A 26,276-nucleotide genomic window follows, 5' to 3' on the forward strand; every position below is an offset into this window, starting at 1 on the left:
ACCCAACTGTAATACCTAGACTGGATGAATGAATCAATCAATGAATCTATGAATGAATCAACTAATGAATGAATGAATAATCAATACATATATGAATGAATCAATGAATCGATGCACGAATGAATCAATGAGTCGATGGATTATTGATTGATTGATTAATTGATTGATTGATCGACTGACTGAACTGAGAGAAGAAGAATTATCAATTAAATGATAGGCCTACACGATGATAAACACGTCCTTGCAAGGGCTCTTGTAACTCCTGCATGATTCAATGTGGTCTGCTTTTGCCGCCCACCCATAAGGAATGAGAAACAACTCGAATATTCGATAAAATAACCCTGAGCCACTCCGCGAGATGGGAAAGCTTTGCATACTGACTATAGCGCCAGGCGTTCAATAGCAATATATACTTTCTATTTTTCGTAACCGGTTGTGCACGACTCTAATTCTAACCCAAGACTTACATAAATAAATTTTTATGGATTCATGTTTTAACAAAAAATATACTGTAATTAGACATTTCAAGTTTTAGAGAGGATTTCTTTTATAATTCTTCAAATGACGTTAGAATTGTCGACCATTGCTTTATACAAACTGAACCAATGAAACTGGCCATTTCAAAATCGTAATAATTATGGCATTGATCGATTTTGAAGAAAAAAAAAAACATTGTCTCTAAATTTAAAGTAGGCCTATACTTATACTATAATACTAATTATTTGTACCTCACAATACTGTGTCTTCAGCACTAGGTTAAGGTTACCAGATTCGTTCCACAATTTCAGGAGCCAGATATCGATAGGCCTATATGAAAAAACAACCTTTAACATTTCTGTTAATTTGCCATTCACTTACAGACCTATTGTTTTACATACTTTAAAGAATTAAAATACCCATTCTACGAGGGTCTTTTTTTATAAATAATGCACAGGTTGGGAGAATTGTGAAGTGGATGACGAAACACCAATGAAAACTTGAAATATAGAAGATTGCTAAGTAATTCCTAACTAAATCCAAAATGTTATTATCTGTTAGTCTTGAAAAAGCGTATCTGCCAAATTTGAATCTGTTTGTTGGTTCCGTGATATATCAATATAAAATTCTCCATCTCACAAAAAAAAAAAAAAAGTCTACGATTTTCACTTCCAAAATCACCTTAACTACCTGTGCGCTAATTTTTCCTCTTAATTCTGGAAAGAAATCATTGGGTCGATTTATAAAACGAGGTCTAGACCACGACCATGGCTTTAAACCGCGTTTGGATTTATAAAACGAGGTCTTTTTAATTTTTCTGAGCCATCGCTCGAAACCATGGTCTGAAGCAGAGACCAAGAGTGGGGTAGGTTTAAAACCATGGCTTCATGTATACAAGATGGAAGTAGTGGATCAGCTGCATAATTATCAAAGGAAAATTTGTGTCTACGATTATTAAATCCCCGGATCAGAGTGATGAGAGACACTACATAACGACGATAATTTCAGGCGGATATTTCGATTTTCGAAGGAATCAACGCAAAATTTAGCAAGAATGCTAAATAATAATCTGCAATGAAATGCAAGAGGCGGCAAGGTTGACCTTTTTTTACACCTTCTTGTTCCTTTGAGGGAAATAAGATATAATATTTTATATTAATTATATCTTTATATCAATAAGATGATAGGTCTATAACCTAATTTTTAGTCTTTACAGTAGTTTTGGACATTCTATTTAATACTCGAAAATGATCTGGGCCTACAAGATATGAAGCAAACGTGATTGTGTCTTCTTATTTTAACTTATATGGTGCTGGGGCCTATTGTATGTGAAAATAGAATCATACTACATTTTAGTTTCAATTGAAATTTTAATCCAGTTTATATTTAGGCTATTAATTCCTTGGAACCGGTTTTTAGGTAGTTAATGTTGGTAGTAGTTATGAACAAATGATAAATTACAACATAAACGCTCGACTTGTGCTAATGATTTCGTGAATATCATTCTGGTATCTAAAAATCCGTTTCCTATTAAATGAACATGCTATATATATATATATATATATATATATATATATATATATATATATATATATATATATATAAATAACACAGTTGTATGAACACTTTACAACGCACGTCGTAGTAAAGATTGACCAGTTTTTCTTCTTCACTAGATTCCATATTTTAACTCACACATGTAAGGTCAATTAAACAGTGTTCATGGGTTAGATAATAAACATACAATATATATATATATATATATATATATATATATATATATATTGTATGTTTATTATGCCTCGTGACCAGAATATTGTACGAAATGGAAACATAAAAATTGGAGATTTATCCTTCGAAGAGGTGGAAAAATTCAAATATCTTGGAGCAACAGTAACAAATATAAATGACACTCGGGAAGAAATTAAACGCAGAATAAATATGGGAAATGCGTGTTATTATTCGGTTGAGAAGCTTTTATCATCCAGTCTGCTGTCAAAAAAATCTGAAAGTTAGAATTTATAAAACAGTTATATTACCGGTTGTTCTGTATGGTTGTGAAACTTGGACTCTCACTCTGAGAGAGGAACATAGGTTAAGGGTGTTTCAGAATAAGGTGCTTAGGAAAATATTTGGGGCTAAGAGGGATGAAGTTACAGGAGAATGGAGAAAGTTACACAACGCAGAACTGCACGCATTGTACTGTACTCTTCACCTGACATAATTAGGAACATTAAATCCAGACGTTTGAGATGGGCAGGGCATGTAGCACGTATGGGCAAATCCAGAAATGCATATAGAGTGTTAGTTGGGAGACCGGAGGGAAAAAGCCCTTTAGGGAGGCCGAGACGTAGATGGGAGGATACTATTAAAATGGATTTGAGGGAGGTGGGATATGATGATAGAGACTGGATTAATCTTGCACAGGATAGGGACCGATGGCGGGCTTATGTGAGGGCGGCAATGAACCTTCGGGTTCCTTAAAAGCCATTTGTAAGTAAGTAAGTATTATCTAACCCATGAACACTGTTTAATTGACCTTACATGTGCTAGTATTTTAAATACACATAATATAGGCTATTCTGTAAATTAGTAAATATAACAATAACTTAGCTGAGAACAAAAGAATGTGACTTACGCAATTGAATAAAAATATTAATCCCGATGTTCATTTCTTACTAATATCGACTGTTTATCAGGATTAAAAGTCGATTCTAAGCTGCGTTGCCATATATAAAACCCACGAACCTCAGTTTCTTCTCAAGCCACATATCGACTTCGTTTTAGAAATCGCATAAGGATTCAGACCAGCGTGTAGGTAATGAAGTATGGACACTTCGCGTCGGTACCTTTGATGTAGCCAGACTGATTTCAATGACCTTCAAGCCAGCTAGAGGGTGAGATTCTGCTTTCTCCCTAGAGTTGGCGCTGACATCACACCAGCTAGCAGTCGACACAGCGTAAATATAACACATATAATTAATACATCTAGGTACATTATGTACTCAAATAAAATAAATTGGATCCATAAAATAATAAATCCGCCATTAACTTTTATGTCTAGACACTAGAATTCCTTTATAATGAGAGCTGAGACGTTGACCCCAACAACAATTAAAATATGTAATGATTTGATAGCACTGAAAATGGAAAAACAAAACTCTTATGAGAAGTAAAACCATATACCTATATTACATTATATACAAATATTAAACGAATTCGATAATTAGTTTTATAATGTATTATATTATTTTATAATATAATTTATTATATCTGAAATATAAAAAAAATATTATTACAACTAGTTTGTCACTGAGAAATAAGGAAAAGCTGTTAACTTGAATTTGTTTGAAGCAAAGCGTTACTGGATTATGCAATAAGGTAGGTGATGTTTGGATCCTGTGTCTCAACTCTATACTTAATTATTATCTTAGCGTATGCTCGATTACACTAACCTCTAGCGCTTGAAAGTGGAACTAAACGCCGGCGCACAGAGAAACAAAACACAGGAAAATTTGCTCAGTGTCCATTCTTTATAATCCCTATTCGCTGTTCAGACCTCGATCGCGGTTTAAAAGCCGAGGTTTAGAACCACGATTTCGTCCGTGTTTTAAAAATATGAGTCAAGTGTGGCATGGGACAATTCAAGCTGTAAACGAAAATACTGCGGTATGTATCAATGCCATAAGAAGCTCGAAAAGTAAAAGTATTATGATGTTAAAACCTGTGAACAATACAAAGTGAAATCTCGCTCAATGTTAAAAGGTAAAGTCACACTGACAATCTGAACCCTACCTGTGAAGGAGTACCGAATCCATTCTCCATGCTGTGGTAGTAGCAGGTGTGTTGTGTGGGACGGGTTGCCGGCGAGGTGGTGTATGCATATGTTTCCTTCCCAGCTTTACATGACATGCATGAGCCCATAAATGCCCTGTTTCAAAGCACTGGCGTGGGCTGCAACATAAAAACAATAATATAACAACTATGATGACCTTTGCGTTATATTTTACTGCGCTATATCACTGAAGAAATAGTTCAGGGCTTTCTATTTCTACTAAAGAAATGTGTGTCACGAATATGAAATTGGCTACATTATCATACATTTTATGCGTTTAGCAACAATTCAGACCTTTTGACATGTTTCGAATGATGCTATTGTTTGTAGTTGAGTCATTTGCAGAATTTGTATAACAATGACGTCCATCAATTCATCAGTGGCGTAGCGTCAATGTAAGCTAAAAAGCTTAGCTTCCCCAGTGAATAATAATTTCATAATAAACCTGCAGTTTATGGAGAAAATTATTTATTAATTTTAATAGAATTTATATTTACGCGTTAAATATTGTGATGCGGCAGCTCAGGATGATTTGTGATGCAGCAGTAAACAAGAAGCCTGCACACACCAGCTTCCAAGCAGACTGGTTTCTTCTGTGTAATCCACCCCGCAGATTTTCAATCCCTTTCTAACTAAACTACCCTAGTCGCAAGGCTCACAAGAAGCTAGCTTTAACATTTAAAATACAGTAAGTAGTTTCAGAGTTATCCCTTTTCGTCAGTTGTGTTCAGTTGCAGCGTTAGTGTGCATTGTGGCTGATATAATAAATATTGAGCGAAATAACAGTTCCTGACACTAATTTACTTGAATTTTTTTAGGACAATTGTATAATCAAAACTGACTTAGAACAAAAGTGTGATTTAAAAAACAAATGACCGACTCCCTTGCTGTCAATGAAGGACACAACCAAAAGACAGACGCATACTTACGTAATGATACTAATATTGTGATTTCTCTAAGTATGACAGGGAGTGAGCTAATGTTATACCTATACGTGTCTATTTGTTAAGAGATATGTGTAAACCGTGAAATCATATTTTACTACGTATCATTTGAGGTCATGCCTTATTGGTGTTACTTACGATGTTCCAACCAATCTTCGACTGCTGACTTGAAATTGACTACTATTTATTTTAAGACTGTATTTTTGTAATACGTTTTCTCATATTGCATGAAAGACAATTTGAGTTAGCTTCCCCTGCTCAAAATTTCATGCTACGCCACTGCAATTCATACTCTTCCTATTATTTCATTTATAATGATAGAGTTATAAATTCCTAACAGTGAGTAGTTTCAATACTAATGTAGTAAACCTCACAAGAATTATTTCCTTCATGTGAAATATTTCACGAGAATAAAATAAAATTCTCATAGTAACAGCTAAAATGCCGTGTCCATACTAGTTAAGTATTTAAAATAGAGTATAATTATGTTCAGATAAAGGTTTGTTTAATAATGTAATTGAGGAAAAAAAATTAAAGAAACATTTGATATTATCAAAACTTCTTCACTTATGGCTGAGTTTATATTTCCTTAAATATGATTGCATAATTATTACTCTAGTCCAGTAAATCAGTCAGGTCTGTTACACCATTCTGTTCCTATGGGTACACAGTTGAAAAAGAAATTCCAGAGATGTTAGTAAAAGCCAGGATGATGCACAAAGAGCCATCTTGATTGTACTGCTATGTTCACCCATTTTGATTTGGCGAGTTTGTGTTTCAAACTCTTGCTTTGTGTTTTAGTCTAAGCGTGCATTTTTACTCTGTCAGATATGTCTATGTTGTGTTTTCGACAAATAACAACATATAAAGTCAAGATCAAGAGGACATAATAGTACACGTGTGCAGTAGTTAAGTTTGCTATTTTGAAGATTTTTAAGCAAACAACTTTTAGGTTGGCACACGGTTTTGTTTGTCTTGTCATGTCTGTTACCTGTCAGGTCTGTTACTCCATGTCATGTCTGTTACATCATATAAAACAGTGCCTTAATTTTTTCTAATTATCTATCATTAAAGAAACTAAGGCTCAAATATCTTCGCCTTAAGAGCAATCTACTAAGATAATTGTTACTGAAAGAATGCTTTTCTATTAGTTACTGAACAAGTTATTATCTTTATATTAGGTAACAGATCTGATATTAAGATATTTAAAATATTTGTTCATTTTTGATCTGAAGTTAGTTCTGTTACTATTCTAGAATATATGCGCTGTTTAAAAAATATCTGATATAGAAAATAAAGGAATTCTATTTCTATAAAAGATTCACTGTCTTATCTTGTAACACACCTGACATTTAGCCGACCATCAAAGATTCATTGATACTTGTAGACAATGCTGAAAGCAAAGTGAGTGTACAGTAATCTGATTGCTGTGGCAGAGACATTGTATTATTCAGTATTAATATATGCAGAATATGCACTAAATAATAATTTTAATTTTGACGTTCTCAATCGTTCATTTGTTATACAAATTTTGCAAATGACCCAGACTTTATTTCCTTGAACTGTCTTTCAAACACGTACAGTCTCAGAAAAGAGACAGTGCGCATGATTAGACATAAAACAAAACAAAACAAATGTTATCACCTCAACTAGTCGTTCTCTTGTGAACCAGGTCGCTCGTCCTCTGATCATGCGCACTGCCTCCTTTCTGGGACTTATAAAGTACCTGTGAGACAAAACTTTTTCCTAAGACTGTACATAATTGAAAATATTCCTACCCTATTTAATAAGCACCAGAATATGTTGAAGAAGCGTTCATTAGTATTTTCGGACTAATAAAATTATCGCCAAACAAAAGCTAATATCGTTAATAAAACAAAGTATCATCACAGTCTAGTACATACAGTTACGAAGCTTGAGTTGAGGGTACTAGGAACAATCGACTGTGCCGGTACTGTTTCACATTGTATGTGATGAGGCGATAGTAGCGATCCTAGTGGTTAGCAACTATCTATGGATGCATATTCCCTATGTATTGAGCTTCGTGACTGTATATACTAGACTGTGGTATCACTATCTTTCATTTGAAATTGGGCACGGCATCAATCTGTGAACTCAGGGGAAGTCTGAAGTATATCTTTTATAACAAGAAGTATTGTGCTACCAGTCGATTTTAGTGTCTCTTAGAATAAACAGCGTAACTCGCAAGTGGTTTGAGATTAATAATTTCAAGGGAAAAATTGTTCCGGAGCGTTGGCGAGCTCAACCAGAAGTCCCAGGTTCGATACCCGGCCCCGGAACAATTTTTCCCTTGAAATTATTCAAATCAGCTTCACAGGGAGTCTTACCTGAAAGTTAGATTTGTACAGTTTGAGATATTTATAATGTGAAAAGTGAATCTTGTACTTCTACATCATGTGTAATTTGTTGTAATTAAAATAGTTTTTAAATGTATTGCACACTTTTCCGGGGCTTAGATATTGTTTAAAAATATAGGTTTTCGTTTTGAACTAGGCCTACAAAAAATCCCAAATTTCCCCTCTCTGACTTTTATATAATACGCTAGGTACAGTCTTATTCTACTAGAATGAAAAATCCTGAAGTGCGGAAAAGTGCACAACATAGACTTTTAAATTATTTTTTTTATAATCCCGTCCTTCAGTTTTATGAGGGCAGCTATTCGATGTCTGGCGAAACGCTTCGAAATCAGAGCGTTTTCTTTGGGGATTTGAACTTCGTGCTTACGAGTTGGAGGATTGTAATGAAAGAGTTCCGAGGGAATGAAGATTAATTTATATTTAAAATATTTTCAGATTTAAAAAAATGAATACAAAGATGCATACAATGGGTCAGAACGCAAATTTAACTGGATAAAATTAATAATTTCTCTCAATTCTACCGGATTTTTATTAAACTTTATATAGACCTAAAGGTAGCATATTTTTTGCTGTATAAGCTCTTATTAAGTTGTACATAAAAAATATACGCTGCCTGTAACTCCTGTACAAAGTTTCATAAAAATCTGTTGCATAGAAAAGACGTTATCAATGTTGTCTAAAACCATCTCCTATAAAAGGTAGTTCCTGTTACACAAACATAATAATTCGTACACAAAAAATACTACCTATAATTCCTGTACAAAGTTTCATAAAAAACACTTCCTATAAAAGGGTATTTCCTATTACACGAACGTAATCAGAGTTCCTACATAAAAATATACAGTATATGCTACCTGTAACTCCTATACAAAGTTTCATAAAAATCTTTTAGATAGAAGAGAAGTTATTAATTTTGTCTAAAACCACCCCATATAAAAGAGTAGTTACTCTTACAAAACCCAATCCGAGTTTCTACACTAAAAATATCTGCTACCTGTAGCTCCTGTACGAAGTTAAAAAATATCTGTTAGATGGAAGAGAGACTAATAATTTTGTCCAGCTAGATCTGTTTTTTTTACACACTGTGCGGCACTTGTTTCTAAGTTCATGACGTTTAGCTTTGTTTGTCCAGCCTAACCAAAGACAGACGATTTTCTGATTTTATAACTTGTGATAATTCCGAATGTCAGAATTTCGCACTTAATGGTTTAATAAAATTTTCTTAATTATGCTCGCTTTTAAGACAAGTATTATTTTGTCACATGAACAAGAAAATATCAAATTTCTCTGTAAACAATTTTGACAAGGTTTCATCGAAGAATTTGCAGGAATTGTAGCCAAATTTGCAGGAATTGTAGCCAATTGGCCAGCAATTCATTCACATAATGTTCAACATCAAACAATACTGCTCTCCAACTAAAACTGCTGTGCGGAAGTAAATTTCAAAAATAATTCTGCAATGCTCTGTTGTAACATTCATTTCGCCCTTAAGAAATAACATTTAAAAAAATGACGTTTTGTTGTAATAATACAAGTAACAAAGATGAAATTTAATCTACGGCTGCATTCATTTCTTGGCAAAACTAAAAAACAATATCCAGTGTCAACAACAGACATAACCTACATTGTTTTATCTACGCCTTGAGGATTAAACTTGCTCCGTGATGATGACGTCATGTATCTATAGGAATAAGTGCTGGAAGCTCACATTAAAAATTGAACACGGGGTAGAATTCGGATTATTTGTCTAGGCTTTAAATAAATTATCCATTTTAAGAAGACATTTTAGAAAATATGTCTCACACGTGCGGTGACGCGTAGAAGCATCATATGAATGTAGGAAGCAGATCTTCCTACAAATAAGATAGAAAAATTTTATCCAGCGAGATTTGAGGACTATATACAGATTGTGATAATGAAAACATCCATGGATAATAAATAAGGCTACATAGAGCATATAAAATGTAAGTATAATATTTTAGTGTAATATTCTTTCTTATTTATTCATTCATAGTGCTCTGCCCAAGGGCACGTCTTTCACTGCAAACTCAGCTTTCTCCAATCTTTCCTATTTTATGCCTTCTTCTTGGTCTCCGTATATGATCCATATATTTTAATGTCATCTATCATCTGATAATTATCTTCTTTTGCCCCGAACTCTTCTACCGTTCATCATTCCTTGCAGTGCATCCTTCAGTAGGCAGTTTCTTCTCAGCCAGTGACCCAACCAATTCCCTTTCCTCTTCCTGATCACTTTCAGCATCATTCTTTCTTCACCCACTCTTTCCAGCACAGTTTCGTTTCTTATGCTATCTGTCCACTTCACACGTTCCATTCTTCTCCATATCCATATTTCAAATGCTTCTATTAGTTTCTCTTAACTTCGACGTAATGCCCATGTTTGTCCCATAATGCCACACTCCATACAAAGCACTTCACTAGCCTCTTCCTTAGTTATTTCTCCAGAGGTCCGTATATGCTCCTTTTCCTATTAAAAGCTTCTTTGACCATTGATTTCTTGGCAGCAGTTCACGTTACTGCTTATAGTACACCCGAAGTATTTGAAGCTGTCCACTTGCTCTACTGCCTATTTAGAATTCGAAAGATTATCTTCTTTCTTTTTCTTCCGATAACCATGGCCTTCGTCTTATTTACATTTATCTTCATTCCATACTACTCACAGCTGTCATTTAGCTCCAGTAGTAATCTCTTAGTAACAACGCCATATCATCAGCAAATCTTATGCACTTTATTCTTTTTTCCTTTTACTATCACCCCTCCCATGTTCTGAAAACAGTTCAATAAATCCTCCAAATAGATGTTGAACAGGGTAGGTGATAAAGGGTATCCTTGACGTACTCCTCTCCCTATTTCACTTCCATCTGACATTTCTTCTCCTATCCTGACTTTGACTCGTTGTTTCATATAAAGATTACTGAACAGCCTTCTTTCTTTCCAATCCACACAAATTTTCTTTACATTCCCACCAGTTTATTTCAATCCACTCTGTCAAAAGCCTTTTCTAGGTCCACAAATACTACATATACTTCTTTATTCTCCTCCAAGTATTTTTCGCCAATTCTTATTAATGTTATAAAATAAAAGTATATGAAGAATTTAAAATCAAATAAAATAAAATAATGAAGTGAAGATGTCGTAACGGTTGTATTTAGATTTTTTTAATTACTCTCAGGAGAAGGCCTCTGTACACCGCCATGTTTCATAGTCATCGGAAAACGAAATAAATTTCTCCCGGGAATACTAATGAACGCTTCTGAACTTATTTTTCCCGTATTTTACACATAAAATGTTACACTTAATTAGATTTAGCATTCCCTCACTCAAGCTCAGCAATGAACCTATCATAAGAGATGCTAACTCCTATAACAATGAGGCTTCACTAATGATGGTGCTCTGGAAAGCCCTGGGAACTATAGCATTCTGAAAAAGTTCGCAACAAGGAGACAGTATAAATAATCCTACATATAATTAAACTTCTGATATAATGGGATCTGATGGCATACTGGACTATTCATTTCACCCCAGATCACATATAGATTGCTCATTCCTATGTTAAAATCGGTTGCACTTTGAACAGAACAACCGCCAGGATCGCCACCCGTCCGCCGTAAACGAACACGAGATGGCAATAGAGTCGTTAATGTAATTCAAATGGGAGTTATGACGTGACTCCTTATGCAACAACTAGATGGCAGCATAGTAAACCTGACAAAAGTTACTGTCAAAGCCTATAGCGCAGAGCAATCTGGGTATATATGATCTAGGATTCCACTTAGGTATCTGTTTATCGTGCTCGAGGAAATAAAATTGAATTAAAATGGGTGTGTAGTCTCTACGAGCGGCAGAAGTAAAACTTAAGCTGTTTAAATGTTCATTTAATGAGAAACAATAATTAGGGTTAACAGTTTCATACTCAGTGCTCTTCATAATTTAAAAATTTGCCCTGCATTCTCGCACTCGATCCAGTTGACTCGTTTCCGTTTTTGATTCAATTTCAGCTGTTCATTTGCATGCTTCCTCTCACGAAACACTTTCGTTCGTTCAGCTCGTGATATTTTCTAGCAAAAGGCTTCTCAACAATGTAGTTTCACTCACTGGTTTCGACTGCATAACGTCACAACACTTACACAGAAGCAGTACTGCTTGGTTGCTGCACCACTCCCACTAATTATACATGAATTTATGTGAATTAGTGGATAACCGCAAATACAAGCAATTTTATATAAGCGATAACATAGCAACTTGCACAATTCTGCAGCAAAAATACCCAAACCCTCTTAAGGTACATGTACACCTTTACAATAATTTTTTTTTGTATAATTTTGCTCTGTAAAATTTTTATACAATTGAGAATGGTACCAGAAAGAGAATGAAGTGAACAGATCCCTTGAAATTATGTCTAAATTGTTTATAAAAATTATTTTGTTTATAATTTTGACATATAACTTGAAACATGATAGCTCGTGCAGTTTTTAAGATAGAGCCACAGTTTTTTTCACTGTTTTATAGCTAAAACTATTCTTTAGTAATTTATTTTCAGTATTTGATCCATCAACAAGTATGATAAATTTATCATTAAACTGAATCAGCACTATGCCTGGCATGGAGCTATTTTTTTATTTTTATTTACATTAATTAAATATTACCATATATGTAACTTACAATAATATTTAATGTTGCATAAATCATATAAAAAATCCATAGATAATTATTAATTGTATTAATATTATTTTACTCATTGTCAGGCACTGGGGGACATTTCAAGCTTCAAAGTGACACCAATATCTTCTTGGTATCACCATATTTGGCTGAGATATCATGTTTGAAAGAATTAAATATTCTAAAATTACTATTTACAGGAAATGAGCCATAAACTTTAAGAGCCTAGAAGACTCCATCATCATATGTCACCCCTTAAGCAGCTTCATGTCGGTCCTGTTTCAGCTTCTTTCTGCCACTCAAATACCTTCTCCTTGTTTTAACTTCAGGTGTTGAATGTTTTTTTTTTTTTTTTTTTTTTTTTTTTGGAATTTTTGTCCCTATTTCCATTGATGCAACAAATCCTGCGATGGTGTTTGCCCCAGGGTTTATGTCCATCCTCCTCAGAATTTTAATTTATACTTTTGGACTCTTATTAAAATGACGTACAACATCATTGACACACAAATTTACAGTCTTATGACTAACAGTAGAAGATTATAAATTACTTCATTATGTAAAAAAGTTTTTTTCAATCTAATGATCATGCCCAGATATCTATGCATCTATTTCGGGACTAGAAAGAAGTTTATTTTACAAGCAATTCTGGACGAGGGGATTGACTGCTACGAAGATCACTCCGAAAGTAATGCACTCCAAAAGTAAGTGACCGTGGCTGATGACGCAGCATTTTGGAAAATGGGACTTATCTGAAAAACCACAAGGCATAAATCGAAAATTTTTATATCAAATTAAAGGGGAGAAAATTCTCTATTAAAATAGTTACATTTTGAAAATTCTAATTTTTCATCATTTTTTGCGTTTTGTGGGTGTACATACATATCTTAAAACGTCCGTCACAGAATTTTGTTTCACAAAGTTCGACTTGTATATTGTCTGAAGTAGTTGTACTTAAGTGGTTAGGTACAGCTTACAGCAGTAAAATTTTTGGAAATATTCAACATTTTTTTCCTCCATTACTGTATCTTGTACAATAATGAAAATTGGTATGTGTAAAACACTGTCCTACTGTATGACAAAAATATTGTTACGATTAAAAAAATATATATTTTTTTAAATTCAAAATGATGGCAGTTCACTGTGCAGTGATGAAGCGTTTCCCTCATAACTCATAAACTTGTTAACTTTTTCATGTTCTCTCTCTTTTATTTTATTGCTGAAACTCATGTTTACAATATCATGCTCTTTCAACTACATTCCTTAATAAATAATATATTTTTTATATTTTATGTTAGAAGAAAATACTGATATTTGGTCATTTTTTTAAGAATTTATTTTTTATCAGACAATCTATCAAAGGTAGAGAAGTGACATTTTCATTATTGTACAAGATACAGTAATGGAGGAAACAAATGTTGAATATTTCCAAAATTTTACTGCTGTAAGATGTACCTAACTCCTTAAAAATCATGTAATTTGAGTTCATTGTCATGTTGTGCCAAGTTCTCCGAATAATGGTAGGTAAGTATGCATTTTAATACAAAATGAGGTCACCGGTGTAGCTCAGGCGGCAAGCGAGATTGTCTGCCAACCCAGAGTTGCTCTCGGGCATGGGTTTCATTCCTGCTTGGACTCATTATAATAAAACCTTGGAAAAACTCAACTAGATAATTATCTAGCTGGTTTTTCCAAGGTTTTCTCCATCCGTAAAGCAAATATCTACGGTGAGTCCTCTGTCTCATCTCGCCAAATACCATCTCGCTATCACCAATTCCATCGACCTTAAGGGACACGAACTGAATTTTGTAACTTTTACAGTTTTTGATTAATTTCTTTCAAATTCGGCGGTCTGTTGTGTCTGTATATTTAAATAACAGTACCAAATTAAGTTTCATTCATTAGTTCCTTAGAAATTAATTTTCACTTATTTTAATGATATTAAAATGCGTAAATTCCAAATATCCCCAATGGCTTCAGAATTGTTTTTGCTTTTAATAATTTTCTATGAAGGACATAAATTTCATGATAAAGAAAACTGCGCACGGATTTTTAAATTAGAGAATTGGTTCATGAGATAAAAATTGTCTTACAAATCATAATTTTTGCTTGACTATTACACTTTTACTAGTCATACTACTTTTGACCAATAAAACGGTACCCGAAAGGACGTCTTTCAACCAATCATGGCTGTTTATCTCTCAATTTTATCGCTTTCCTAGCATTTGTTTAATTTTATCGCTTCCCTAGCATTTGTTTGTTTTTATCACTTCTCTAGCATTTGTTTCTTTGTTTGCCAACATTTCAAACTGCAAATTCTTTATGGTACTATAAAACATGCTTTTCGATCGTAATTGTTTCCCTCATAGATAGTCGACTGAAAATGGCGGCTCCGTTCAAATATTTTGGTGAAGATAACATTAATCATTCATGGCTCTACAGTCCAAAGTGGACCTTCCTGCAATGTCCTCTTCCATGCTGCTCTATCCTTCATCAACTGTAGCCATCCAGTAATTCTGCACCTTCTCGTATCTTCCTGAACTGAATCCCACCATCTATTCTTCGGTTTTCCTCTCTTCTTCTCCCTTCTGGTTGACTGTGGAATATCTGATATATCTTCCTTTCGCTCGTCATTCTACCAACATGTCCTATCCATCTCAATCTGCTAAGTCTAATCGTGGATACTACATCAAGTGAAGTTAACATTAGTGAAATAGAATTTTAGTAAGTAATTAATATTTATTTTATTGTATTAGAGTACTTTATTTCTTCTAATCTTCATACACTATCTTCTAGTCCACACCTGTGGAGTAACGGTCAGCGCGTCTGGCCGTGAAACCAGGTGGCCCGGGTTCGATTTCCGGTTGGGGCAAGTTGCCTCGTTGAGGTTTTTTCCGGAGTTTTCCCTCAACCCAATATGAGCAAATGCTGGGTAACTTTCGGTGCTGGACCTCGGACTCATTTCACCAGCATTATCACCTTCATCTCATTCAGACGCTAAATAACCTAAGATGTTGATAAAGCGTCGTAAAATAACCTACTAAAAATACTATCTTCTAATCGTATAATAATCAATTAAATCCCACTCGAGTTTTGATTTTCTCTATTAAAAAACACAAAATTGACGGTTATTTTAGTTATATATTTTTCCTTTTCTCCTTTTAATTCTATTCACAACCTACAGCATGAGAATTCATGTTTCTAGTAATCCCTCAAATACTATGTCTACAGTACAAACCTGAAAAATCATACAATGACACAACGCCAGAAAAATTGCCTAATAACCACCAGAAATTCCTACAAATGGTAGGCCTAATTATGCGAAGCTAAAAGACTGCTTGTAAAACAAAAATGACAGCGAGAAACACACAATAGTTTTCTACAACACAATTTATGTATAGCTACACGAGCGATATCTCTGACGTATTAACATGAAGATAACATATCAAAATCCGATCTCTGGCCATAATACTACAATTGTGAAGAATAGACAGAGAGATAAAGATACCTACAGCAATAAAAACGCAATTTTAAATTGAGAATTCCAAAGAAGTGAAATATTACTCTGAGAAAATCTGTAAGATTACATTTTTTTCCATACCTCATAATTATCTGACAGGATCCTCCTAGAATCTAACCGAGGTTCTTTCTGGTGAGAGGTCAATGCCAGGGAATGGGCTTGAGTTCTTCTTCTCTTTTAAGTTTAACTCTTTAGCATGTTCCGATGACCATTTCCTCCTCGATCTATCTAAATCCATTTTTTCCTTCGTGGCCGGTAATCTAATTTCTGCAATCCTTTCTAAATATTCACCCCATATTCTATTATTTCACGTTAGTTTGTTTAATATTGATTCCATCTGTAACTCTTACCTCACTCTCTATTATGGAAATAATTCTTTTTCTACCTAAACGCAAATTAATTCTTAAAATTTCATTTCAGCCACCTGAATTTTTCCTTTATCTTTTTCTGATCTTACTCTGCATTCACCTCCACACATTAGAATTGATATTGCAATGGTACCGAAAGAATTAATAAGAGTATCTTTCATTATTTTGTTTTCCAAAGTTATGTAAATATTTCCAAATATGCTTCTAAATTTGTTTAAATTCTTCATCCAAATATATATTCCATTTCATATAAGACATTCATTCATTGAAAGTTTCCTGTTCAAAGGCAGATCTTTCACTGCAAACCCAGCATTCTCCAACATTCCTTATTTTCCGCCTTTCTTTCAGTCTAGCCTAGTCCATACATCTTAATGTCGTCTATCATCTAAACATGCTAAATATTAAAAAATATTCACTTGTTCTATAATTTCATCTTCGTTAACTATGTAGCCTATCGTTGATCTCACTGGGAATTTGTCCTCAAATATCACGATTTTCGTTTTATTCGCCGATATTATAAAATGACAATATTTTTCTATATTCTACAAGGTATATATTTTACAGTTTATCTTCATTATTAAACTTGAGCTTTTAACTTCTAATAAAAACATATTTTGTTTCTTTCGTAAGGAAGAGAGGCCAGAAGGCTGTACTGGAACCTCCAATGCACATATGCCTTACCGCTCCTATGACTTTTAAAGTCCGAATTGTCATGTTTTTGTAGATAATATGATTTATAGTCGTACTGTATCATTTGTCGATTCAATCTGTACGTCTTAACATTCCGGTGGAGTTCCGCTAGAGTGCCCTTCTACCACCCCCAAATCGCACTACGCCTCCTCAAACTGACGCCATCTGTACGTCAGTCGTAATACTATGTCACGCCACATCGTTTCGGGCAGACTTGTATTGATTTGTTTCATATATACATAATATTAAAAAACATCCATCAAACGCAAAAAAGGCAAAATAAAAACTGGTTCTATTGTACCGAAATGGATGGAAACATGTTTTACTTCTTTTAAAAAGGCATTTTGCCTAACTTCCGGGTTCTAGTCATAATGTGTACAAATTTTTTGTGTCGAACTGTGAAAATCTAGTTATACAGATTTATTTACTTAAGGGGTTAGGTACAGCTTACAGCAGTAAAATATTTGGAAATATTCAACATTTTTTTTCCTCCATTACTGTAGCTGGTGCAATAATGAAAATTGGTATGTGTAAAACACTGCCCTTCTGCTATATGAAAAAAATATTTTTACGATTTAAAAACAAATGATTTATATATTTTTTTTTCCAAAATTCAAAATGGTGGCAGTTCACTATGCAGTGATCAAGAGTTTCCCTCATAACTCATAAACTTGTTAAATTTTTCATGCTCTCTCTCTCTCTCTTTTATTTTATTGCTGAAACCTATGTTTACAATATCATGCTCTTTCAACTACATTCCTTAATAAATATTTTTTTTCTAGATGAAAATACTGATATTTCACCTTTTTTAAAAATGAATGTATTTTTTTTTATCAGACAATATATCAGAGGTAGAGAAGTGACCTTGCATCATATTGTATATATAACATGCATAAATACACACAAACAATTTCATCACAGGATGTTAGATAGGTTTTGAGTTATGTGGGAAACGCTTCATCACTGCTCAGTGAACTGTAAATATTTTTTTTTTCAAATCGTACAATTTTTTTTTTTCATATAGAAGAAGGACAGTGTTTTACACATACTAATTTTCATTATTGCACAAGATACAGTAATGGAGGGGGAAAAATGTTGAATATTTCCAAAAATGTTACTGCTGTAAGCAGGAAACGGTATAAAGCAAAACAGAAGTGAAATGCCTTAATTTGGAAATTAAAAGTTACTGCACGTGCAATCCAGTAAATGAAAGTTGATTTTATATGGGTACATATTAAGATATTTTCAGTAGATCTATGTTTTTTTTTTAATAATGGTTCAAGAAAGTAAATTATTAACATTAATACGAGTATAATTCGCAATAATGTTAAGGAACTTAATTTATTGTTAAGACGTGAAGGAACGAAGAACAATACATTCACTGTCTCTTCTGTTTAGAATCATACATACTTCTACTCCGAATTATCTGTTATCGCGCTTTCAATTTCTTACAACTCTTCGAAACCGGCATCACGCACTTCTTTCTATCCCTCATCATAGAACGTCTTTATACTCATTCTCCTATACTGTAGAAATACCTCGCCTCTGGAATTCGTTACCTATTGACGTCAGGGACTGCCGGACCTTATCACAATTCAAAATTAAATTGGAAAATTTTGTCTTATTTAATGCTTTTTAGGTATTGCTAGAAGTGTTGATTTGTGTTTTTTTTTTACTCCAGATTCAAATTGCAAGTTTCTTGTTTAGGCCTATGTTAGTTAATTAGTTAGGATACAATTAATTATGTTACTTAATCACTCATTTAAAGTTTGTGTGACTGCAACCTGTGTATATTTTTGTGTGGCTTTACTTTGTTTATAGTGTATTTTTTCTCCTTTTTATTTCTATTACTGTATTTGTATTTCTGATGGTATGGAAGAGAAGGCCTGATGGCCTTAACTACACCGGAATAAATAAATAAATAAATAAATAAATAAATAAATAAATAAATAAATAAATAAATAAATAAATTAATTAATTAATTAATTAATATAAAAGTGGGTGGAGACATCGCGAACGAGCGCAAGCGAACGAATAGTAAAACACACATTGGTGAATGTTAGTCTGGACTTGGAAACGAACGCGAACGAGCGCTGAAGGACATGACAAAACACGTTCTGCCGCCTGTTGGTACATCAAAGGTTTTGTGCGTCCGTGTTCGTTTACGTTCGCATAGCTTTAACACAGTATCTACTGTACAGCTGCCATTTTCGTTGAACATTTGAGAATAATAGTGTGGTCAGCGTTTATTAGCCACGTTGAAAAATTGTCTTCATTATGAGAACCCAAAAGCCCTTAACTATAATTTACCTTTCAAAATGTCTGAAATTAAAAAAAAAATTATAATAAAAAATATGTAAATAGGAAGCACCACACAGGCTCCTGCCTTGAAATGTTTGTCATCCAAGAATGACAATTTTATCTCTTCTTCATTTTCGATAACGGATTGTTAGACTACAAAATCTGCAAATGTCACTGCAATAGCCCGTATCTCAATTCAAACAGGGAATGAACAAGGACTAATCCGTCAAAATTGCTGCGGGGTGATCGTTTGTGCACGAGTGCTTATTCGACTTCTTTCGTGAACGTTCGTGTTCGTTTACGCTCGTTCGGAATGTCTGGACACACCTTAATAAGAAAATACATGTCGTATTTGTGATTCGTTTCTTAATTCTCGAGGAATTTCGGTCGGAAAATTTCCAGTTAATGGTACTGTAGAGGAAAAGAGAAGTATGTTGTTCAAATTCTTACCAGCTGTTGAATATGGTATGGTAACTTCTTCTTACTTACTGTGTTACCGAATAGGAAGAAAACTGGCAATGGAAATGTTAATATTTTGCCAAATGAAAGCATTTGTTAAAATATGAATATACTCTGACATAATAGGCCTACCTTTATTTAAGGCGATGAGCTACTGAAATTTCTAAAAAATCCACAATTTCTGAGCTAGAGAGTTGAAATTTTTACTGAATATGCATATCAATATCATAACCACACATTGTAAATTTCAATCTTTTCTCATAAATACTTTTCAAAAAATTAAACTTATTTTCTTTTTAATTTTCTTAATGAAAATCCTATTTCTAAAGAAATTATTATTTTTATGTAATTTTTTTCTTATACGTAACACTGCATAATGCATATTGTGCAATGGAGCATTAGTAATGTCATACTCTAATTTATTTGTTGAAAAAACAATACATAATTTCTTCAATGTTCAAACTTTGATAAAAAATAATACTGCTTTACGTATAATTCTCTAGCAATAAAACTATGCTGAATGCAGCCAACCATTTCATAACAGAGATATTAATGAACAAGTATGCCAAGTTTCATCACTCTATCTTTAACCACTGAGAAATAAAATTAATACTTGTCGTTGAAAACGTAGAAAATTTCTTTTATGACATTATTAAATTTAAAGTTTTGGTAACACAACTCTTACATTAACACAACTTCTACCAATTATATAAAAGTATACTTATAATTAAGATATTGAGATAAATTTTCGTGAAACCGTACTACATTTTTAGTGTGAAAATAAAAAATGATAAAATTAGTCAAAATTAGATTATTTTCAGTAGCGCATCGCTTTAATGTACAGTATGTAGCACCATTTGTTTGCAAATAGTAATATGCTGTATTGAAATTCTCAATCTAACATGTTTTCGGGTGTGCGTGTATGTAGAAACAATTCCGTCCATAGAGGATGATGATGATGATGATGATGATGATGATGATGACGACGACGACGACGATAGTGGTGGTGATTATGATAAGGAAACGAGAACACTTCGAGAAACCTCGAACACTACCTTTGTTCACCGCAAAATCCAGTTCGACATGGTGGGATTTCAAAGTCAATCTTCAGCATGAAAAGCTGTAGTTCTGATTCTTTGGCTAACGTTGTGTCTTCCGAAGGCTTCGATCATTATAAAATCTGCATAGTAACCCACTGAAAATTACGTATGCTTCTTTGTGTCTTCATACGCAAAAAGAAAGTATCTGTGGAACATGTCTGCATACAGCAATACATATGTAAGAGTAACAAAATACAAGAAACACTATTATAAGATTGTTATAATGCGTTATGATTGGACTAGACGTAAGCAGTTTCGATCAATCGATGGCTCAGAACCAGACTGTTCCAAGTCCATTTTACTATTTTTTTTTCCAGGAGAGTTATTTTAAGCTCCTGACATTCAAAGCGTCATGAAAAAATTTGGAATGGCTTCATAGCAACCTTATGGAGAGGCATATTTGCAATTCTGTCCGATTCATATATGCAGACAAGAACTGTAACACAATGAAACACAGATTTCTATCTTATAAAAAGTTGGATTTAGAACAGTCTGGTTCTCAGCCATCGAAATGTCATATCTTACTGTATATGAATGAACGCTTTTAGAATCTGAAATAACACATACATGAACCTATAAAAGCATTAAATGAACTTACATGTTCTCTTTTGACATCAAACGTCAATATTCGACCTAACTTTTGTAAGGCTTTCAATCAATAAATGTAATCAGCAAGTCATTTGTCTTTTATTCATACCTTTCGTAAGACCTTTTATGCGTAACTTTCAAACAGCTGTATCTCCACATCCACTGAAAATTGGACATACACAGGGTGTCTCAGTATGAAAGTAGAATACTTCAGGATAATGTAGTTTGGGTTAATATACATCGATTTAACCTGATATACAGTACCTATGTCCGAAGTCTAACGGTTGAGTAGAAATTACCGGGAAAAATACTGGAACGTCTTGCAGTTCCGTGTATTATACTTGATCTTTTGCACACGGTAACATCTGAGCACTGCAACGCCTGTATAACACACACAAATGTTTTTTTCCATGCTCTTTCACAAAAAAATTACCGAGGCAAGATCCATTATACTTTCTACACTCACTATCGCATTTGCGCCGTTTTGAAAACATTTTACACTTAAGTAAACCTGACACCACACTACCACACGAACAGTGGAGCACTGACGAAGAATTAAGAATGACAATGGAAGTTGTAGAATTGGTGGATAACGAAATGTAATACTGGTGACAGACTACAGTCACTAATCGCGATTATCGACCTAATCGCGATCGGGTTGTGTGTCACCGTCCTGATCGCGATCAGGAGCTAAATCCTGTTTCCAGAACAAGATAATCGCGCTGAGGCACGGCCCAGTGGACGAAAGTAACATTTTAGTAATCTTTGGTTTCGAATCACCTTGATTTATATTATATAGGAAGTCGTGATAGCTTCTGCTGTGGAATTTTGTTACCCCGTCTTGCATTGTATTATATGAAATAGAAACGAAAATGAATGGCTAAAAAATGAATTTGGCTACTATTAGACGTAGTGGAGAAATTTAATACAGATGTGAGAAAAGTAAAAATAAATATATTAACAAGTGACAGACGAACTATTCATATAAGGTTGCTGAAAGATGTTTCATTTCAATAAACAATGGATTACAAACTGAAACTGGTTTCTTTTTCAGATTTTCAATTTCAGTCTCCATTACGAAACTATCGTTGAGGTTAGGGTTGATTTTAAAAATATCTTTTATTACAAAATAATATAAATTTTTGGCATGATGATATAAATTTTATAAATTATAAAATCTCTTTTCAAAATAATATAAATAGTAATGATATAAATTGTATCAGTTTACATTGTAAAGCATATAATTATTTTAACAAATAAATTCCCATATCAAGCTGCAAGAAACAACAAAAAAAGAAAAAAACAATGAACAAACATAAGTATGAACTTAGGTGTTGTCGAGGAAGGAAACATATACGTATGTACATAGAGAAAATTGTTTTCTCTATGGTAATTCAGTTGTTGACCAGACGGGACCTAGTGTGTCACCACATTTTCGGTAATCGCGATCGGACCTGATCGCGATTAGTACTGTAGTCTGTCACCAGTATAAGGGATGAACTCTGTTATTTGTCCATGGGGATGAATGGTCTACCCTGTTGTGACTGACCGGCCTCCTTGAGTGGGGGTGGCCTTGCAACGTCTGCTAAACCCCAGACTCCAGTCACAGGGTCGCATTAGATAAGTTTCTGGTATGTATAGCTTACTCAATGAAGAGAATGCTATAATCTTCATTTTTCAGGAAGTAACGGTTTACAGCCTTTAAACTTTCGAGTCATGCTCAAAACATATTATGCTGCTGGAAATTGGACTTTATAAAATTGACTACAATAACGAGATAATATTCAGATCATGGCGGGCCGTAGTTTGGGCGGTCTTGCAGTTCATTTCGTAGTGTTGTGCAGATGGCCGTGGTTCATGTACTGGCCAGCCGTAGGACTGATGTCAGATGGTCTATGGCGAGTCCTCGGCCTCACTTCATTTCACCCTCTTTGGTCTGATTATCTGGTTGGGTTTTTTCCGAGGTTTTCTCCAATCATAAGGAAAATGCCAGGTAATCTTTTGGCGAATCCTCGGGTCTCACCTCATCTCACTACATCTCGCCAAAATATTGTAAAAAATTGTAAAAAAAAAATTCAAAATTGTAAAATTGTAAAAATTGTAATTGTAATCTTGTAAAATTTTGACTTGTTCCACATCTTAAAGCTTCATTGCTAATGTAAGATCTATGGAATACAATAAATGAAATGAAATTTACTTTATCTTCACTTCAGTTATTAATAAAGCTATGTTAGGTTTTTTGAAGGTCATCAGTAATGTGGAGCATTGTGTACAGAAAAGGCTATAGTTCAAATAATGAAATTTCAAACCATACAAGATCGAGTTTCTTTTAAACGATCAGAAATATAGTTATCGAAGCCTTCTCTATATGAGAAATGTTGACGTCACAATATCATGCTTTTCGAATCACTATTATAAGATTGTTAAAATGCATTATGATTAGACTAGACGTAAGCTGTTTCGATAAATGTCATATATTATATGAATGAACGCTTTTAGAATCTGAAATAACACTTATATGAATCTATAGAAGCACTAAATGAACTTACATGTTCTCTTTTGACATCAAACGTCAATATTCGACCTACCTTTTGTAAGGCGTTCAACCAATAAATAAATGGACTCAATAAATGTAATCAGCAAGTCATTTGTCTTTTATTCACACCTTTTGAAAGACATTTTATGCGTAACTTTCAAACAGCTGTATCTCCACATCCACTGAAAATTGGACATATATAGAGTGTCTCAGTATGAATGTAGAATACTTCAGGATAATGTAGTTTGGGTTAATATACATCGATTTAACCTGATATACGTGTATCCATGTTGCCATAATGGTCTAATTTCCTTCCCTAAGCCGAGTACAAATAATGAACTTAAAGAACTCATGCCAAATGAGTGAAAGCAGCAAAAGGTGTGAAATTAATAGTACATTATGCAACGAGCCTATAATGGTAGTAATTAAGACGCGAGTATGTTTATGAAACGAGCGCAAGCGAGTTTCATAATTTTCATACCAGCGTCTTAATTACCATTATAGTCAAGTTTCATACGACTTTTTATGCTCGACCATAAGTTAATAAGTTATTAGTCACATCGAGTGCTTTTGCCGAAATTTCCGGCGGTGTAAGTTGCAGCTCGTTATCACTAGTGTCCGCCATTTTTACTTTGTCTAATCTCTCGCTAGTTGTCTTTCGATTGCATATCCAAGAATAACCGATACTTGCGCTTTCATATTGCTACAATGGTATTTTCTGATTGGTGGAACACCTGAACTTTAATGAATAGGTGTACTTTAATGAGGTCCATTAAAGGGCTGCTACCAGGTGTATAATTACTACATTTAGACATGGTCGAGCATAAAAATGATTACATCATCAAAACAGGGTCACTGCTGAACATGATGGCTATTATACCAAAAATGTGGTTTATTCTGAAGTATTAAGACTCTTCCATTGCCATGAATAGCAATTTTTCTACAACACCATCCTATCTGCACCCTAAGAATAACTCGGAAAAACTAGAGACTGTTGTAACTTCGTATTCAAGATACATGTGTTATTTATTACCATTAATATCATCGTCAACATAAGTAGCAGCAGTTGCTGCTACAAGCCACTAGTAAAATTATATAATTATATCATCCAATTTAAAATTATAAATATTCTGCTACAAGTACAGGGACATCATTTTATTTTTACTAACATTTTTAATATTAACTTGGTTATACCTCTGGATCAACGCCGTTTGCAACCCCCTTTCACGACTGGAGTTCGATGATACTGGCGTAATATACAAACAAATCACTTTACTAGATATAGGAGAGAAGAAAAGTACTTCATCCATTTACGTAAACTAGAAAATATCGCATTTTGAGTTTGATAATTTTCATTAGGTTTTTGTTTAATTTAAATACAGTACAGTATTAACAATAAGTGTTTTTACTCATGAACTGAGCTGTCCATGTGGACGTATTCATTATGCAGTGTATATTATACTGTCTACAGCACATTAGCGTACAATATATAGAATGAAGTTAAATTGAAAAATAATCATAATATGGATATTTAAGCACATTTTTTTAAATGGTGGCCGTTCATTTCGATAAAGGCTTCAGTTCTAATGTGCATTATAGATTATTGTACCTAATCCCAATTACCAGTTTCGTCCTTCGTACTAGTAACTCATGTTGAAATAATTCTGTACCTACTCTATAAAAGAGTACCTTACGTACTGTAAATTAAATCTTCACTTCTGCCCGATCCGAAAATATAAAATTACTCAGACATACTATCTACTGTCCGTCCAAGTGGTTATGTCGTAGGGTCGTAGAAAGGGAGGAAATCACGTGACAGTTAATTACTTAACGAGGCCCTTTTATTTAAGTTATTTTAAACAGTTTTATAATATTACGTAGACGTCCAATTCCTAACAGAAATTAATGTTCTCACAAAAGAGCTAAGTCAGCTCAGCCACTAGCTGGCGAATAAAAGCTGGTGGGGGGAAACCGGGATACGACGAAGGCAAATGGACGACAGCACCTGTGCGAAAATGATTCAATATTGAAAGCTCTTTCGTCACTGGAAAACGCGAACATATTTTTGGAACGCACTGTTTACTATGACCGTAAGGCTACTATGACTGTATATGCGGTCTTGGATCTGTGTGGAGGACGGTTGAACTTCATTAGTAGAAGGGATGGGAGTGAAGTACATTCAAAAACTCAGGTACAATAAAAATTGAAGTAAAAATAAAATTATGTCCCTGTACAAGCAGTAAGGTAACATTGTAATCCTTTACATAACATCAGCTTTCATTGTAATCTAAACAGAGCTGCAATAGCACAAGAACAATACACAGATTCCCACAAAGTCATTAGAAATATGTTAATTTTAACATACAATTTAACCTAGCTTCCATGCACTGCATTAAAAATACG

The 26,276-nt window shown here is 33.9% G+C and overlaps 1 protein-coding gene across 7 annotated transcripts in view; it reads right to left on the bottom strand.

Annotated features, from left to right (window-relative positions):
* The window catches only part of LOC138701943 (uncharacterized), a 349,096-nt gene that overhangs the window by 305,968 nt on the left and 16,852 nt on the right, over positions 1-26,276 (bottom strand). For all 7 annotated transcript variants that reach the window (XR_011332730.1, XM_069829314.1, XM_069829313.1 and 4 more), the window contains one exon: positions 4,273-4,431. Coding sequence is in view for 6 of the 7 variants with exons in the window: in XM_069829314.1 (XP_069685415.1) it covers positions 4,273-4,401 (129 nt within the window). In the remaining variant the exon portion in view is untranslated. The remainder of the gene's footprint in view (positions 1-4,272; positions 4,432-26,276) is intronic.

This window comes from Periplaneta americana, chromosome 6 (genome assembly GCF_040183065.1).
Source record: "Periplaneta americana isolate PAMFEO1 chromosome 6, P.americana_PAMFEO1_priV1, whole genome shotgun sequence".
NCBI classification, from domain to species: Eukaryota; Metazoa; Arthropoda; class Insecta; order Blattodea; family Blattidae; genus Periplaneta; species Periplaneta americana.